This window comes from Emydura macquarii, unplaced genomic scaffold (assembly GCF_026122565.2).
Source record: "Emydura macquarii macquarii isolate MOO-44397 ecotype Brisbane River unplaced genomic scaffold, CSIRO-AGI_Emac_v2 contig_3517, whole genome shotgun sequence".
NCBI lineage: Eukaryota > Metazoa > Chordata > Testudines > Chelidae > Emydura > Emydura macquarii.
This window is the reverse complement of record NW_027133654.1, coordinates 11012779-11028417: the sequence shown is the minus strand read 5'-3', so window position 1 is coordinate 11028417 and position 15639 is coordinate 11012779. Positions and strand designations below refer to the sequence as shown.

General features: G+C 42.6%; 1 protein-coding gene across 1 annotated transcript in view; it reads right to left on the bottom strand.

Moving 5' to 3' along the window:
• UNC93A (unc-93 homolog A) overlaps nt 1–15003 on the bottom strand; it is a 28897-nt gene extending 13894 nt beyond the window's left edge. Inside the window, exons 1-5 of the mRNA XM_067535817.1 lie at nt 14940–15003; nt 11990–12194; nt 9523–9704; nt 7114–7343; nt 2449–2580 (exon numbers count right to left, since the gene is read on the bottom strand). Coding sequence (XP_067391918.1) covers nt 2449–2580; nt 7114–7343; nt 9523–9704; nt 11990–12076 — 631 coding nt within the window. The 5' untranslated portion in view covers nt 12077–12194; nt 14940–15003. The remainder of the gene's footprint in view (nt 1–2448; nt 2581–7113; nt 7344–9522; nt 9705–11989; nt 12195–14939) is intronic.
• Between the last annotated feature and the right edge of the window lie 636 nt (nt 15004–15639).

The following is a 15639-nucleotide window of genomic DNA, read 5'->3' as shown; positions in this document are numbered from 1 at the left end:
AAAATGCCTGCTCAGTTCCAGGCCGACATACCACCATGAACCTCACAAAATTCCCTCTGCTTAGTTGTGACATATACATCATGACAGCCGCACAGTCTGCTGCAATGTTATATCTGACCAATTTCTTACTCTTCCAAGTCATGTCAGGGGTCTTAGGGAGGCTAGCATGAAAGAGCTCCTTTTGCATCTAACAACCCTCCCTAGATCAACAAGGGAACATTCACTTTCAGAGCCAAGATCTTCATGGTTAGTAATAGTATTCCCCAAAATACTTGGAAAGAAAAATAACATGTTACAGGTAGAATTGTAACCTTTATTTGCCTAGATCCCACTACAGATTGTGCCTTTTTGATTGCCATCTCAAAGCAGCGCTGGTAGCTGACTTGCCTATAACAGTAATAAATGTAATGTTACATGAAAAATGATAGGAAGCAACTGTGTATAGCTTGGTAGATCAATTACGTGGCTCTATACCTAACATAAGAACTACAAATAATGCACATTAGGATATTCCGTACAGATGATCATATACATATCGGATAAAATTCTCCTGTCACTATAGTGTCATTCCACTGAAGCCAATAGGAATACATCAGTATAAATTAGAACAGACTTTTGGCCCATGATGCCTGAAGCAACAACAGGTGCTGTAGGTGATTCTTTCCTTAATTAAAATCTCAGGGCCTGATTATCTTTTTGCTACACGGGTGTAAGTCAGGCATCACTGCACTGAAGTGAATGGAGTTATAAAGTGAGAGGAGAATCAGGCCCACTTCATATTTAACATGCCACACATGCATGCATCACTGTGGCACTGTAGTTGTATGTGTGCATCTGCCTATCCATTAACTCCGAGCCAGATACTTTGTGCTTTTCATATCTCCTCCAAATGCAGTGGCAGACTTACAGTAAATTGCACAAAAACACTACACTAGCTTCTTAGGTATTTCCCCCCGTAAGATAGCATTAAACTAAAAGCGATTACAGGTTCTCTGGTCCTGCTGGAATGTAGCCATTAGTGATGTGAGTTTTTAATGCTGTTAGGATGTATAGCAGTGTATGGACTTATTGCAGGGAAGCGAGGAGTGCAAGGGAAATCAAGGGAAGCCTTCAGGATGAATAGTCTACCAGTTCCTCTAGCAGACTAAGAGAAGGGTGACCAGATGGCCCGATTTTATAGGGACAGTCCTGATATTTGGGGATTTTTCCTATATAGGTGCCTATTACCCCTCACCTCCTGTCCCAATTTTTCACACTTGCTATCTGGTCACCCTAACAAAGAGCAATTACAGGAGAATAACAGTTCGGAGGCTTATAAATCTAAACAGAGAAGTCCACATTTTGGTTTTAAACAAAAAACAAAGCAACCCCTTCTCCCCCTCCCCACGAGATAGCATAGCTATTTATTCTCCTCTCCAGCCAAGAACTGTCAAATATATAGTCAGCAACTAAACTGAGGAGGCATTTAAAAAATGGCTATGAATGAAATATTCAGATATTTGGTTTCCCTCAAGGTAGGAAAGTAATATCTCCTATTAAAGCTTAAGAGAAAGTGAGACTGTTGGAGTGAGGTCATTGGAAAGCAGGATTACATTCATTTTGCATGAGCAAAGCCTAGGGGAGCACTAGATATGGTAGTAATCAGCTGGAGAATTAAAACTCGCAACCCAAACCTGCACTCTGCAGATCGGTAGCAGCTCCCACATACTCCAGATGAGGTGTGGGGACCCCCTTTCACTTATTCCTTTTTCCCTTTAATTAAGAATGGCAGATTTGAGGGGGTTTGCCAGATTGCACACTCCCTTATGCTGGTGTATTAAATGTTCAGCGTTCTATTCCAACACTGTGTGTGTAGAAAACATAAAGCCATGCCAAAAGGTGAAAAGGTGACATGTGACCCTGTCAAAAACCTCTCCCCTTTAATCAGGAGAAGGGAAGATTTTATCTACCCAGCTGCTGCTCCAACCACTAGGCCTGCCCATGCACTACTCAGTTCCTAACAGGATCTCTAGGAAGAGGCTGGGATTGCCTCTGTGGAGGTTGTCTGAAGCGACCACATTTTAGACCTTTTTTTTTTTTTTTTGGATGTTGCTTGAGGAAAGCCATCGTGTACTGGGCTTTCCTCAGCTGCGGTAAAGGCTGGGCCAAGCAGGAGAGGATTGTGTATGCCTAAATGTCTAAACTCTACCTTAATTGTAATTTTTTGTCTACGTAAAAACATAAATCATGTCCTGCTCCTTTAAGGACTAAAGAAACACAGAATTGCCCAATATAGCTAGGGCTTCTCAGCAGGGAACTGTTTGCAGCTCAGAGAAAGCCCCTTTCTCTTTTTGTCAGCTCTAACTGGAAGAGGAAGCTGGAAACATACCCTGCAAGGTCACCCTTGATTTAATTTGCCTCTAGTTCCCCGTAAGTGATGTTTGGTTGAGACCACTGGGAAGCACATACCAGTGTAGATACCCAACAGGGTATAGATTAAGGTCTTGGTTGGCCCACTCGATGCAGTGGTGTTAGTTGTAGCATTTGTCATGCAGTCATATGCTCCACAGCACTTCAGGTCTTCTTCTGAGACTTCTGAGACTTCAATAACAATGAAAACAAAGGCAGAACATGAGGGAGGTCAGATAAGCACAGTTGAAGGCAATAAGTAGAAATGGAGCCAAGTAATAAAGGCTGATCATGGATCCAAACTTCCCTAAAATTCAACAATATTTGGGTTTAGCCATTTACAAAGATGGAACCGGCTATAGAGTTTGGATCCTCATTTGTGTTGCTCCAAAGTTTGGAGCTGTTCCTAGCTGGGACTTTGGTTCATGCAGCTCTTTATCAATAAGCCCTGGGGAGGGAGATGCATGTTTCCAGGGTCTGAAGTCGTCATGAGTAAACTTCAAAAAGCGTGGTGGTTTGGTTCAGTGTGCAAAAGCTTTTTTTATCTTTTATTGAAGCTTTATTTGAACTACTTCGGTCTGTAAAACTGGGCTGGAAATCTGAAGAGGCTTTCATTGGAGATTTCCATCTGGGTCACAGAAACAACAGGAATAGCTTTTCTTGAGATATTGCACTTTAGCACTTTCGTGGAAATGAAATGAAAGGAAAGATGAATGAGCTTTCCTAAGCCTCAAAAAAAAAAAAAAAAAAAAAAAAAAAAATCAGTGCAAGTTCTGGGTAAAGGTTTGATAGGCAAGGTTCTAAGTTTGCCCAAACGGGTCGTCCCACTTCCTAGTGTGTATTTCCAGTGCAGCCGTAGCTCCAGTCAGAGTACTGAATAAGTGGTTATCTGTAGAAATGGTCTTAATTCAATAATCACAGATCTGAGTTGAGCCTCACTTTGTGAATGCTTGAAATAAGCACCTGGTTCTCAAATACTAATTTGTTCCCATAGGTCAAACCAAAACCCTAGTTTGGAACATTCCTAATTTGGGGTGTGTAAAATCCAGATCTAGATCTGAATTCTTCAGCTGGGGTCTATATCAGGTTAGTTTTTATACATGTTTGTTATAGAAGGGAAGACAGAAGCAATGGCAAAGGGAGGCCCATGCTGTCCAGTGGACAGGGATACCAAACTAGGACCCACCTAACCTGAGTTCTGGTCCCCATGCTGAAGCTCACGGGCCATATAACCTCAATTTGGTCACTTCCCTGAACCTTTGTTTTCCAATTGGTAAAAGCAGGCTAATGATGCTTACCATTCATCACTAAGTATTTTGAGATCTACATATGAAAACTGCGATAGTGAGGTCAAAGTATTTATTAATTAGTTTGTAAAGCACTCTGGGATCCTTCTGGATGAAGGCCACTAAAGAAATAATATTGAAGAATGATCTAACATTTCTGATTGCTCCTAACACTTCAGAAGAGAAAATACAGTCCCTGGTGGTGGTTTGTTCTGAACAATATCCTTCTTGACTCTGCTTCCTAATGGAATTTCACCTTCCAGTAGCGCTCTGTCTGGGAGGACAGTTTTCTGACCTTCATTTTTTGATTGATCTAGGTGACATTTAGCCATAATCCATCCCAGCAAAGAATCAATTCTTCCTGGTTTTACTGTTATTTTCTAATATATTTGAAACTAAAGCAACTCCACACAGCTTGGGTTAAGGACTTTGCTTTGTTTAATTCTTTAAATCCTGTGCTGAACATATGACAAAACCACACACACATACAATCTCTCTATGGCATGATCAGATCATGCCAATTCCCTCCTGTACTTGTTTTTCATTGTATGAATGCAAAACAGTCATCAGAATTGTGAACCTGAAAAGGCCATGCGTGCCAGGGGGAAAAGAGAGCCTTAAAATTAATCCAACAGTTTTCATTGCAAAGCTTGTCAGTTCATGAATAAGTGGGAATAAAGTTTATCTAGGTTGATTCCTTAATTAGGTCTATTGTATGGCTATCTTAAACATTAATTGCAATTGGTTTGTCTTCATTACAGCTTTTAGTTTAAACAACAGCTACGTGCACAAGCTGTTTATTGAACACATACGCAAATCAAGTTTACCCTGAGGTAAAATTTAACAAAGTGGATATAGCGAACACCTTGCTGTGGCCAGTGGCCACATTTGCACAACTTTGAACCAGTGGAACTTCAGGAAAGCTATTGTATTCCCTAAGTCTGTTTAAAAAAACAAGGGTCAATACTTCATTTTTTCCCAGACTTTGTCATTCTAGAAGTTTAAATAGTGTAAATGGCCCCTGGGGATTAACCCTGGCATAAAGGGATTCTCCAGATGACAGGACTGCCTCAGCAGTTCCACCTCATCCCCTGACACTGCACTCTGTCTGTTCTCAACTGCTGCAAAGGCCATGGGGGAGCAAAATATAAAGTAGAGCAGTCCTGAGGCTTGGGAGCATGGCGGTGTGTATAAGAGGCTTGGGGATGCTTAAAGGCTGGCCATGCAGGGGGCAAATGCTGGATGCGGTGCAGGTCACCTCTCTTTGGAGGTGTGCCAGTCCGCCGCCTTTGCATCGGTCAGAAATGCTGGAAGCTCCCTACATGTGGAGGGGCCACTAGCACCCGTTCTGTGGCCCTGCCCCCACTCTGCCTCATCTCCCCTACCCCCCGCCTGCACCCAGCACAGTGCTCTGGGTCTGTCCACTCGCAGGCACGTCTCCAGGTGGGGAGGCTGGGGCAGGATGCCGGAAGGGTAGTGTCAGCCCAGCTGCCAGCATGGCCTGGGAGCCTGTGCCCAGCTCCACTCAGCACTGACCGGAGCCTGGCATTCCTCGTGGGTGGGAACCGAACAAGCTGCGCCACCCTCCATGCTGCAAGGGGAAGTGGCAGTGGCCATGGAGTTCCTGCCTCCTGAGGGCCAGCTCCGGTTTAACCCGAGCTCCGTGGGCAGCCACACCCCTGAGCCATCCTGCCACCCCTGGCTGCAGCATGGGCCTCTCCCCTTCCCCTCCCAGGGCCTGAGCCAGGGGGGAAGTGGGGGGATGCTGGGGTAGCAATGAGCTCTGGGGAGGGGGCAGTGAGGAGCCCTATGGCAGAATGTAAGGCCAGGAGCGGGTAGTGGAGCAAGGGCAAGGCCATGGGGGGAAGATGCGGAGTGGAGGCGGGGTCTCATGGGGGTGGAACCATGGTCCAGGCACCAGTGGCCCCCCACTTCTAGGGAGTTTCCAGCACTCCGTACCTTCCCTAAAGGAAAGATTCACACACAGACTATGGCTGGGAGTGAAAAAATCTAGAACCTGATTATATTTTCCCATGTTGCAACAATAACAACAAACATGGGTGGTGCTGAAAAGTACATGAGCATGCCCTATGTCAGTAGTGTCAAAAGAGAGGCTAAGAAGTGAAAGACCTGGAGACTGAAGTTTAGTCTCACTTGTACAGAAGGTCTGTGAGCATCAAGGTTGAGGGTAATTGAAGCAATGTTGAGAAGCTTATACGGGCTCTGCCCCTGTTGTAACTCTTTAGACAAACAAAGCTTCAGACTTGAGAGCTGTTAATTTAGCTCCTTTCACAACTACAGCATTCACTGAAATTCAAAGAAGCCAATCAGTGAAATAGAAGTGGAGGCCCACAGAGATGGCCTCACCATTTTATGGGAGACATGCAAACCTAAATGTAAAAGTGAGGGAACCTTTCCAAAGAGGCAGTTACAAACTGCCCTGGAACTGCTGTACCTCTTTGAACCACAATCTGATTCAATACTAGGGAGAATATACCTGATTCTCTTACCTCCTTGCACCTTGCCTTGTAGCTTGTGCTGGCATTCACTATTCTGATTTGGTAGTGTGTGTTATATCCACCTTACTCAGCGGAAAGGACAGGAACGGAGATTAATACCAGGGGTCCTAACTTTCCACTCTGCTATACAAATCTTAACCAAGGTAACTTCACTGACTTCAAGAGTTGCACTGGCATAAAGCAGCTGTAACAGAGTGGATGCTATTTTTATATTTACACTGATAAAAAGCCTGATGTCAGCTGTCTGAATATACAAGGTTAAACCCAATCTCTGAACTCTTGGAGAAAAAAAAAATTTCCTTTAAAAGAAGCCATTTTTCCTGCTTGATCCAGGAATGTCGAACTTCTGGCCGCTCAACAATCAGAGTATCTATATGAAAAGCTCCTTCTCCCATTTCCAACCTTTGAATGAAGCAGCAAGATGAATGTAATAACAATACATTATAACACGTCCTGTCTTCAAGATATTGATCAAATACTCTCAACATCCTTGTTAACTATTGTTATCCGCATTTTAAAATGGGGAAACCCAGACACTGAAGTTAAGTAACTTGTCCAAACTACATGGCAATTCACTCATGGTGTGGATTAAAACACAGAAGTCCTGGTTCCCAGGCCCATGTTCTAGCCAGTAAACAGTTCTACCTCTCTAGCAACTTGTTTAAGCACTAAATATAAGTAACCTCAATCAGTTCAATTATCATCACTGTTTTAAAAATTAAGTTTAAACACATTTGACTTTTCACCCCAAAACATCTGTGAAATTGCTTCTGCATTAATCTGCCTTTTTTTTTTTTTTTTAAACTAAGTTTAAAAAAGATAAAATTTGAAAGCAATACATCTTTTCTTTAAGAAACAGGACATGATGGAAGGGTGAAAAGTAATGTTATACTTTAGATCTTTAAATATACATATTTTACCTTTGGTGGTAGTCTGGCCAAATATCAAAGATGAAATAAGATTTCCCCAGACTCCAGAAGACTGGAATATGAGAAAGAAGAGCCCAAAATACTGATTGATGATATCTCTTCCAATTTTCCCTGCCTTTTGGGCATACAAATTGCCAGCAATTGTGAGATAGGTGCATTTAGCTGACCAGAGAGGTGCTCCCCCAAATCCCAGGATCATGGAGGTAGGGATTAGTGTGTACCTGCCAAAGAGAATTTTATTTAGCATAGATTTTATTTGTTTGTCCATCTATCTGCCCTCCAAGACAGATCACTGAGCATTGTATTCCATAAGTAACATACATAAGTCAAATTATTCCCAGAGATGCAGATGAATACCAGATATCACAATACACCCAAACATATTCATCTTTTGTGTAAATCAATTGAGTTATTGTAGGGACCAATCTGCCCCAATGATTTTAAACTAGGAATGGGTGAACCTCGTGAAATTTGAGAATGACGCCAACTATATTTGTGGGGTTGTACAGTTCATACAATTTGTCTGAGTTCATGAACCCTTTTGTTTTGTAATCTAAGGGCTACCCTGGGATGGATGTAAGGGGGGGACGGACAATACAAGTAGCCTTCCCCTCCGGCCTCTCTTACCCTATGCAATGAAGTATGGAACTGGATTTTCATGAAGGACACTACAGCTTGAAAAAAGGTCTAGCAGGGGCTGCCCAGATCCAGACTACCCCACTCTCAGAAGCATTAGCTTAAAGATACAATCTTGTCCTAAATATTTTTGAAAAAACTGTTAAAGGGCAAATCAACTTAAAATGACGCTTTTGTTGCTAGTGGGAAGTCTGTGCTATGCATTTGGGATGGAAGAAAAAACCCCAAAAGCTAAGCAGCCTCAAATGGATGGCCTACATTCAGTTCTATTTTTTTTAGTTAAAATTTTAGTCTCACTGTCTGCTCTTTTTTCTTATTCTATTTGGTTTTAATCCTTTCCTTGTTCTGCTCTGGACAAGCTCCTTTCTTCTCTGGGATAGTCCGTTGCAACCTCCCTTAGGAAGAACATGAACCTGTAAAGTTCAGGTTAGTGGTGTACTTTCTAATCCATAGTACTAAGGCGGGATAGGAATGGGGCAAAACAAAGTGTGTCCATCCCTAATTGAAACAAATGGTGATTTATGCAGCCAACTGAAATGTTAAAGCATAAAGTGGATGGAGTTGGGTCACTATTTCTTTTTCGGAGGATGGGTTGACAGTTTTGAGGACTCACATTTGGGGAAATTTTAGAGGATCTTTTTAATGTCTCTCTTGTTTCTAAGATGGACTCTGTTAGAAAAATAGTATTGAATATCAGATCACTAGTTCAGTCAGTTTCTCCCCACATCTTTTGTGCTATAAATATCCAAAATCTTGTCCTTAGAAGCCCCATTTTCTGGCCTGAGCTTGGTTTTAGATGGCCCAGAGCCATGTTTACTGAGGGAGGAGAACCTTCTGATCACCTAGGCTACAAGAGCAATGGACATACTCAAGTACAGCTTAAATGATGTGCTGTAGGCTATTTATTTACTCAGCTATGGCTTTTCTTTTGTTACACTGGTCCAAAAAGTTGTATGTGTTGAGCTGTTTTGTTCTTGTGAGCAGCTGTTGCTTGAAATATAGAAACGGTCAAGAATTCAAAAATGGATCTGGGGAAGTTTGTTTCGGATCTGAATTTTCTCTCATTTTAGAGTTATTCACAAACTCCAGATATGAACACCCCCAAACTATGGGAAAGTTTGGATCCACATCTAGGGTGACCAGCTAGCAAATTTGAAAAATGAGGACAGGGGGTGATGGGTAATAGGCGCCTATATAAGACACAGCCCCAAATATTGGGACTGTCCCTATAAAATTGGGACATCTGGTCACCCTATCCACATCCAAACTTTGCAGCTCAAGTCCCTCTCTAAACAAACTGTAGAAGAAGATTGGCTGGACTAGTGTTCACCAATGCCTTACCACTCCCATCTCTGCAGTGACAGAAATTAACCGTGTGTCATGTACTCACCTGATCCTAAGGGATGATTTCTGCTGAGTGCTTCAAAATAAGGCAGACCTTCCCTACCCCACAGCCTTGCCAACAGGATCAGGGGAGAATTTTCCTGACCTCTTCTCCCCCTCCCTCATCAGTTAACCTCTATAGGTGAGCAAGAATCTCACCATTGTTAAATTTCTAATTCTGTTTATGTCCCAAGATACCATTGGTGCTCGAGTAGTTGTCCATTTGGTTGGTTCTGCCGGTACTACTGTGGGCAGGAAATTCCAAACACTGATAACCCTCTGCAGAGGAAAAATTGCTCCTCTGGATATCTAATCCAAATGTAATGAATAGGGTTTAACTAATTAAACTCAGTTGGAACAGGAATAATAGGCCATCCATACCAGCTGGCATAGAAGTTGCCCAAGGAGTACGTGATGTAGCAGCACATGGATCCTACCATGGTCCACTTGCAGCCCAGCTTCTTAATGAGGATTGGAGGGAGAAACATGGAAGAGAGGATGAGAGCTGCATAGATCACACTTAACGAGGCAACGCCGAGGCCTTCTTCAGAGTGGAGACTGCTCTGTGGAGATAAATATAAGTTGACCCAGAATTTACCATGTGTATGTATTAAATAGGCAAAGTGAGAAGGGGATATCGGATAGCTGAAATATCAGTGCTTGTAAATCCACAAGGCTAAGAATGGAGAAGGGAGAGTGGGCAAGTGGATACTCAAAACTGGCTTTGGTCAGAGATAGGATGAAGCCAGAAATTGGATCTGGATTTTAACATCCCCAACCCATCCAAGTTCCAGGGTTTTGGTTTAAAACATCAAAGACAGGGGCCACTTTCAAAATTCTGACCCAGATTCATGTTTGGATTGTGAATAGTATAAAAGTTTGGGATGCAGAGTGGGGGTTCAGATCCAGGATTTTGGTTTGCACCCAACACGGTTGGATTTTTGGATTTTAGAGCAATGTTAATTAAAGAAAATCCATTTTCCTTGTCTCCCTTTTTGTTTTCTTTGAAAATAAAGTCTCTTGATTCATTATCCCAAGGGGATTTTGGCCCTAGGCAATGCCTTAGTACTTTAAGCACAAGGTTTGAAAACTTCTTAGACTTCTCAGAACCAAAGGTTCAAATTCCAGCACAATCTAGCTGGCCCTTCCTAGGTAAATATGATTTCCATGCAGTTTACCCTGTGTGGGAAGGTTTTTTCAAAAGGATACCTTAAAATTGAAGTTGTGTGTGCCCAGTAAAAGCCCCCGGGCATTTTTGTAGGAGTATGAGGTCACCATGGTGCTGTGGGCCAAAATTATCTGCTTCCCGCCCATCACTATTAGGACATATTGCTTGGTGGGTTTACAGTTGTCTGCTGCCCTCGACTCCAGAGATGGGTGCTACAGGTCTTGGATGTACATAGAGTAGTTAGTAGTGTGCAAAAATGTGATCATTACAGGGTGCTTCCTGTTTACTAGCTAAACCCAGCACCTAAAACAATGGAGTCTTGGTCCATGATTAGGGCTCCTAGGTGCTACAGGAAAAATTCCAAAGAAGTTTGATTTGGGAGCATTGAAATCTGTCATTTCAATAAGTAAAAATGTGGTGTTTCTACTTTCTCAGTTTTTGTTTGGACGTTTATATTTAATATTCAACTATAATACAATGTTGAAATAAGAGTAAAAATGATTGGTGTCAGCTTTTTCCCACTGACAAATATTGTTGAAATAACAATTTTCTGCAAAATGTTTTGAGTTGGATGAAACTGTGTTTTGACATAAAACTAGGCTGTTGAATTTTTTTTGATCAGCTCTAGTTAAGATCTGCCAGCTCTAGGGGAGTGAGGGTAGGGTATCGCCTCCACAGCCTCTTCTCATCCTTCACCTGAGCTTCCAGTAGCTTCTCCCCCAGTGTTCCATGGGAGTTCCATTAGGAGTGCAGAGGTGGAGGTGAAGACATGCTGCCCATAATCCCTGGCTGGCTCTGAGAGCAGTTTGGAGATCCTAGTGGGAGAAATGCTGCCTGAAGCAATATTAATTTCTGCCACATCCCTTCCATAGCTGCCATTGTGCAGCTGTGCGGAACTCATTGTTCAATAGACATGCAAATTGGCTTGCTGACTGGAGTGTGATTCTTATTTAAGATCCGTATATGTAGTATTGCCAGCTCCAAGCCTTTAAAAATCATTAGTCAGGCCTCAAAAAATCATGATCTGTTTAAACATCATGAGATTAAAAAAAATTCTATGAGGATTACTGCTTGGCTCCAATGCAACCAGCTAACCAGGCTTCAAATGTATTAGACCGTGTCTTAACAGGATTATCAATCATGTTAACATGATTGAAAAACGCTCCCTTTTTCCTCCTCAAGAGAGGGCCAGAGAAGGAAGAGAACCACCTCTTCAATTACCAACATAACTTCCTGCAGCAGGGTGGGTTTTTCGAGGCAGCCTTTTATTCCACAATTTAATTTGAGGTCTGACAAGACCACAGTTTGAGGCAGGAAGGGTCCATCCTGTTTTTGGCATTGCAGAAGTCTGCACACATGATAGCATTTCCCCTTTTCATGGCTTAATTAGGTCTTAGGCATTTCTAGGACTGCTTCTGTAGTTGATGTATTACTCCTCAATATCCCCTCTACAGTATTTCTGAGCCCTTCAAGTGCACTACAAGGATAAAATACTTAACAGAAACTCTAGGACTTGGGTAAAACACATTAGCTGTTGCCAGGCTGATATCTCAACCCACACCAGAAAATCATGTGTGCTTCAAAGATACCAAGAAAAGACATATATTTGATCCCCTTGGCTAGGCTGAGGCAACTACAGGGTCGGATATCATAGCAACTAATGAAACTAGTTACATTTACCTGCAGACTCTGAAGCCCTCCAAAAGCAGTAAATAGAAGTAAAAATCCAAAGGAAATTACAAGAACATTCTTAAGATTGCTTTCCATGTTGGTTCATAGCAGATAAAGGCCTGTCAGTTCAAGGTGTTGATCAAAGTGTCCCAGCTGGTGCTTAGGGAGAGAAAAACAGGATCTGCTTCTTGCTAAGGATCACTTCTCACTGCATCTGTAGTAGAAATAATATTTAGCCAGTTATGTGTCAGCCAGTGAACTTTACTTTCTCTGATACTGAAAACACTATGTGGAGCTGTTATTTATTTGCTGTTCAGCAATAATTCAGACTTATCAGCTTGCATTAGATCTCTGGACTTTATATTCAAGTTCACAAATTGTTTGTAAGAATGAGACAAAAAATTCATATTAGAACTGTACAGTATGTGGCTTCTTTCTGTTCCTGGTACAGAAGAGAATGTAGATAGTTAAATGTAGGGCTGGAATACAATTACAGCGAAACCTTGAAGGGCAAAGATTCAAAGGTCACTTGGAATTTTATATCAGAAGTTGTTCCTTACTTAAAGTTGCAAACCAGACAAACAAATTAGACTTTGTGACTGTGGTAATGCAAGACTGCTCCTGAGAGGGTTCTACAATCTTTACAAAGACAGCACACAAACAAGGGTGTTGCCTGTTTGTCAAATGGAAGATTCCCTACCCCCCGCAAAACCCAGTGGAATTTAGAAATACACCACTGGGAATCACTCTACCAGCTACTAGATAGCACAGTGTTGCTTCCCATACACACCTTCAGTTAAGACAACAACAAAAAGGCTGAATATATTAACGTACCAAGTCAAAGCTAGCTCCTGTTCTTGAGGAATGTCCAGTTTCTGAAGTTTTGTTCGAGTTTTATAACTCAAGTAAATGCAGGGGAAAAAATATTCTTCCAACCCCAAGTAACGGTGAAGTCATTAATCCCCCTTTGAGAATGGCATATTTATAAATAAATGCAAGACTTTCTAAATAGACAGTGAAATACAGTCTCTTCATATTAAGGACTACCATCCTTGGCCCACATACATAGGGTCTAATTTTCAGCTGAGCCTCAACCCAGCCTTTGTTTTGGAGGTGCAAATATTGGTAGTTACACTACAGGAGAAGGCTAGGTATGTATGTAACGCAAACAAGTGCTGAATTGAACTAGTGCATAAGAACATGACAGTAATACTGACTTTTAAAAAAAGTGAAACACTCCACTGCCCACACTGATGCAAGAATAAACTGTGCACACTTGCAACAGTGAGCAGCACGTTAATTTTTCAATATCCCTTGTTTTGTAATACTTCACCTTATTGTTAGTAACCCAGCTAAGGAAGCTTTTTAAAAATAACTTTTAATATGCCACACTTTTTTTTTTAAGGCACAGTTGGATAGATGGTCAGCTGAGAGCCAGCACACAGTCTTTTCCTCTAGCAACACGCATTCCTGGAAAGCATTTTTGCCTTGCTCTCTCTCTCTCTCTCCCCCCACCCCCACCCCCTTTTTTTTTTTTTGGATAGATCTAAGAGACATTTAGGCCTGCTCAATGTCCCTGTCCAGACCTTTGGGTTATCCTCCTGCTAATGAGTCTCTCCAAAGGAATGTGCAGAATCTTTACCAACGAAATCTGATAAGGTTGAGGTGCTCTTCATTTTGTACCAAGCTGTGAGTGTCTCCGGTGGGCCTGCTGTGTATCAACCCTGACACCCCTTTCATTCCTTCTGTCAGTTTACCTAAGATTAAGTGAGTCTCAAGATCTCAGCAGAACCTGTGTGCAATCTCAGTTCTCAAGCAGGGAATCTGCATGCTCCTAGCTAAAAGCTCTCACATGGAGGGATCACAGAAACTGGAGATGGACGGGACCAATTAAATTAATGACTCCATCCCACAGCCAAGAATGTCTATTTTCTGAGGTGACTGTAACTGAGCCCAGGCTTCCCTTAAATCACAACAGACCTTCTGGTTGACTTTTTCAAAACGCTCATTCCTCCCTCTATCCACTCGCCCTTTACTGGGGGTATCTGTTCATTTTATGCTTTGGTTGAACAAACCCAATAAAAACAGAAGACCCACCATAGACTCTCCCCCACCCCCCATCTCAGGTAACAGATTGCCTGTTACTTTATTGGCTTTGAACCTTGGCTATGCCCGGTATCCAATGGGTGCAACTGAGGGACGGATGAGTATCATTTTGTGGCTCCCAGATCCTGGGTCGTAAGAACAGCCATTCTGGGTCAAACCAATGGTCCATCTATCCTGTTTTCCAACAGTGACCAATCCCAGGTGCTTCAGAGGGAATGAACAGAACAGGCAATCACTGAGTGATCCATCCCATCACCTACTGCCCAAGAGCTGCTCTAAACTATCCCTGGCCACTGCTGGCCTCCACAGTGCTGACCACTAACTGGGGGTTGCCTGAGCACACTTTCATCTGGCCATGCTTCCACCAGAATGCACTCAAGCCTGTAATCAGGCTACAGTGACAGAAGGTAGCTGTATTGTTCGGTATGGTATCTCGGTGGCGGGAATGGAGCAGACAAACAAAATGGAGTGGAATTTAGCTTATTTATTGAATGAGGTAACGAAACAGGGACGTGGCTGGAAGCCCCCTAAAATATCGCAACAACAGTGCTAAAGTAAGTCTTACTACAAGAAGGAAAATAAAAGCACAATCAATCACAAGAATAAGGAGTAATAATTTGCAGGTGCGGGTGGGCATCTTATACTAAGGGAAGGTGCCCACACTCGCCATCGTGATTATTATTGTTATTGTCATTGGTTCAGCAGCAGCAGCAGCAACAACACTTGGCAAGCAACGAGGTATACCATAAAGTAAAGCAGAGGCCCACCCAGAAGATACCGATCACAATATACCACTGGGGGTCCATCGGGTGAGAAGGGGTAGACCTATTTAAGTGAGAAGAGGGACGCTTACAAATGCAAGAACGAGGAGACCCATGTTTCGTTCTGGTAAGCAAGTGGCGACCCGGGAACCGTCCTGAGAGAGGCATCCTCTGGCACTTCTGCGGATCCACGGAGAGTCTCCCTGAGGAGGGGGCCCCTGGGCTTCTTATACCCTTTTTGCTGTTACTCTAGTTGGTGACGTTTGTCTCAATCCCCATGGGGATTGGGCCTTATTTTAAGTTCCGTTAGTCTATTGGTTAGTTTGTCGGCGGCTATTTAGGGACTTTCTGGAAAAAGGTGATGTTAGTTGCTTACTGCAGAAAAGCTTAATTACAATGCTGACATTACTTGATTTATAACTAAAATAGTATCTATTCCGCTGACCAGGCATCAGCAGACTTATGCTTCATCTCGGGACTTTCCAGGCCCCATGGCACTTCCTCCTTTTAGAGGCTTGTCAGAGGGAAGTGTTCGGGCCCTGCTCCCGAGAGGCCTAACTCTTGTTCTTATTGATTATCAAAGCTTAGCATTGCTTCTAGGGCTCTGCTTTTGTCAATCTATACTGATTTCGCATAACAATGTCTTGTGCATCCTAACAGTAGCTATGCCAACTTTGCATGTCAGCTGGAGACATCTGGCTGTTTTCCAGCCCCCGCTGGAGCATCACAGATGGACTAGAATGCAGACCCAGGATTGTCTTTAACAGGAGCAATTTTAACAAAAAGAAACTT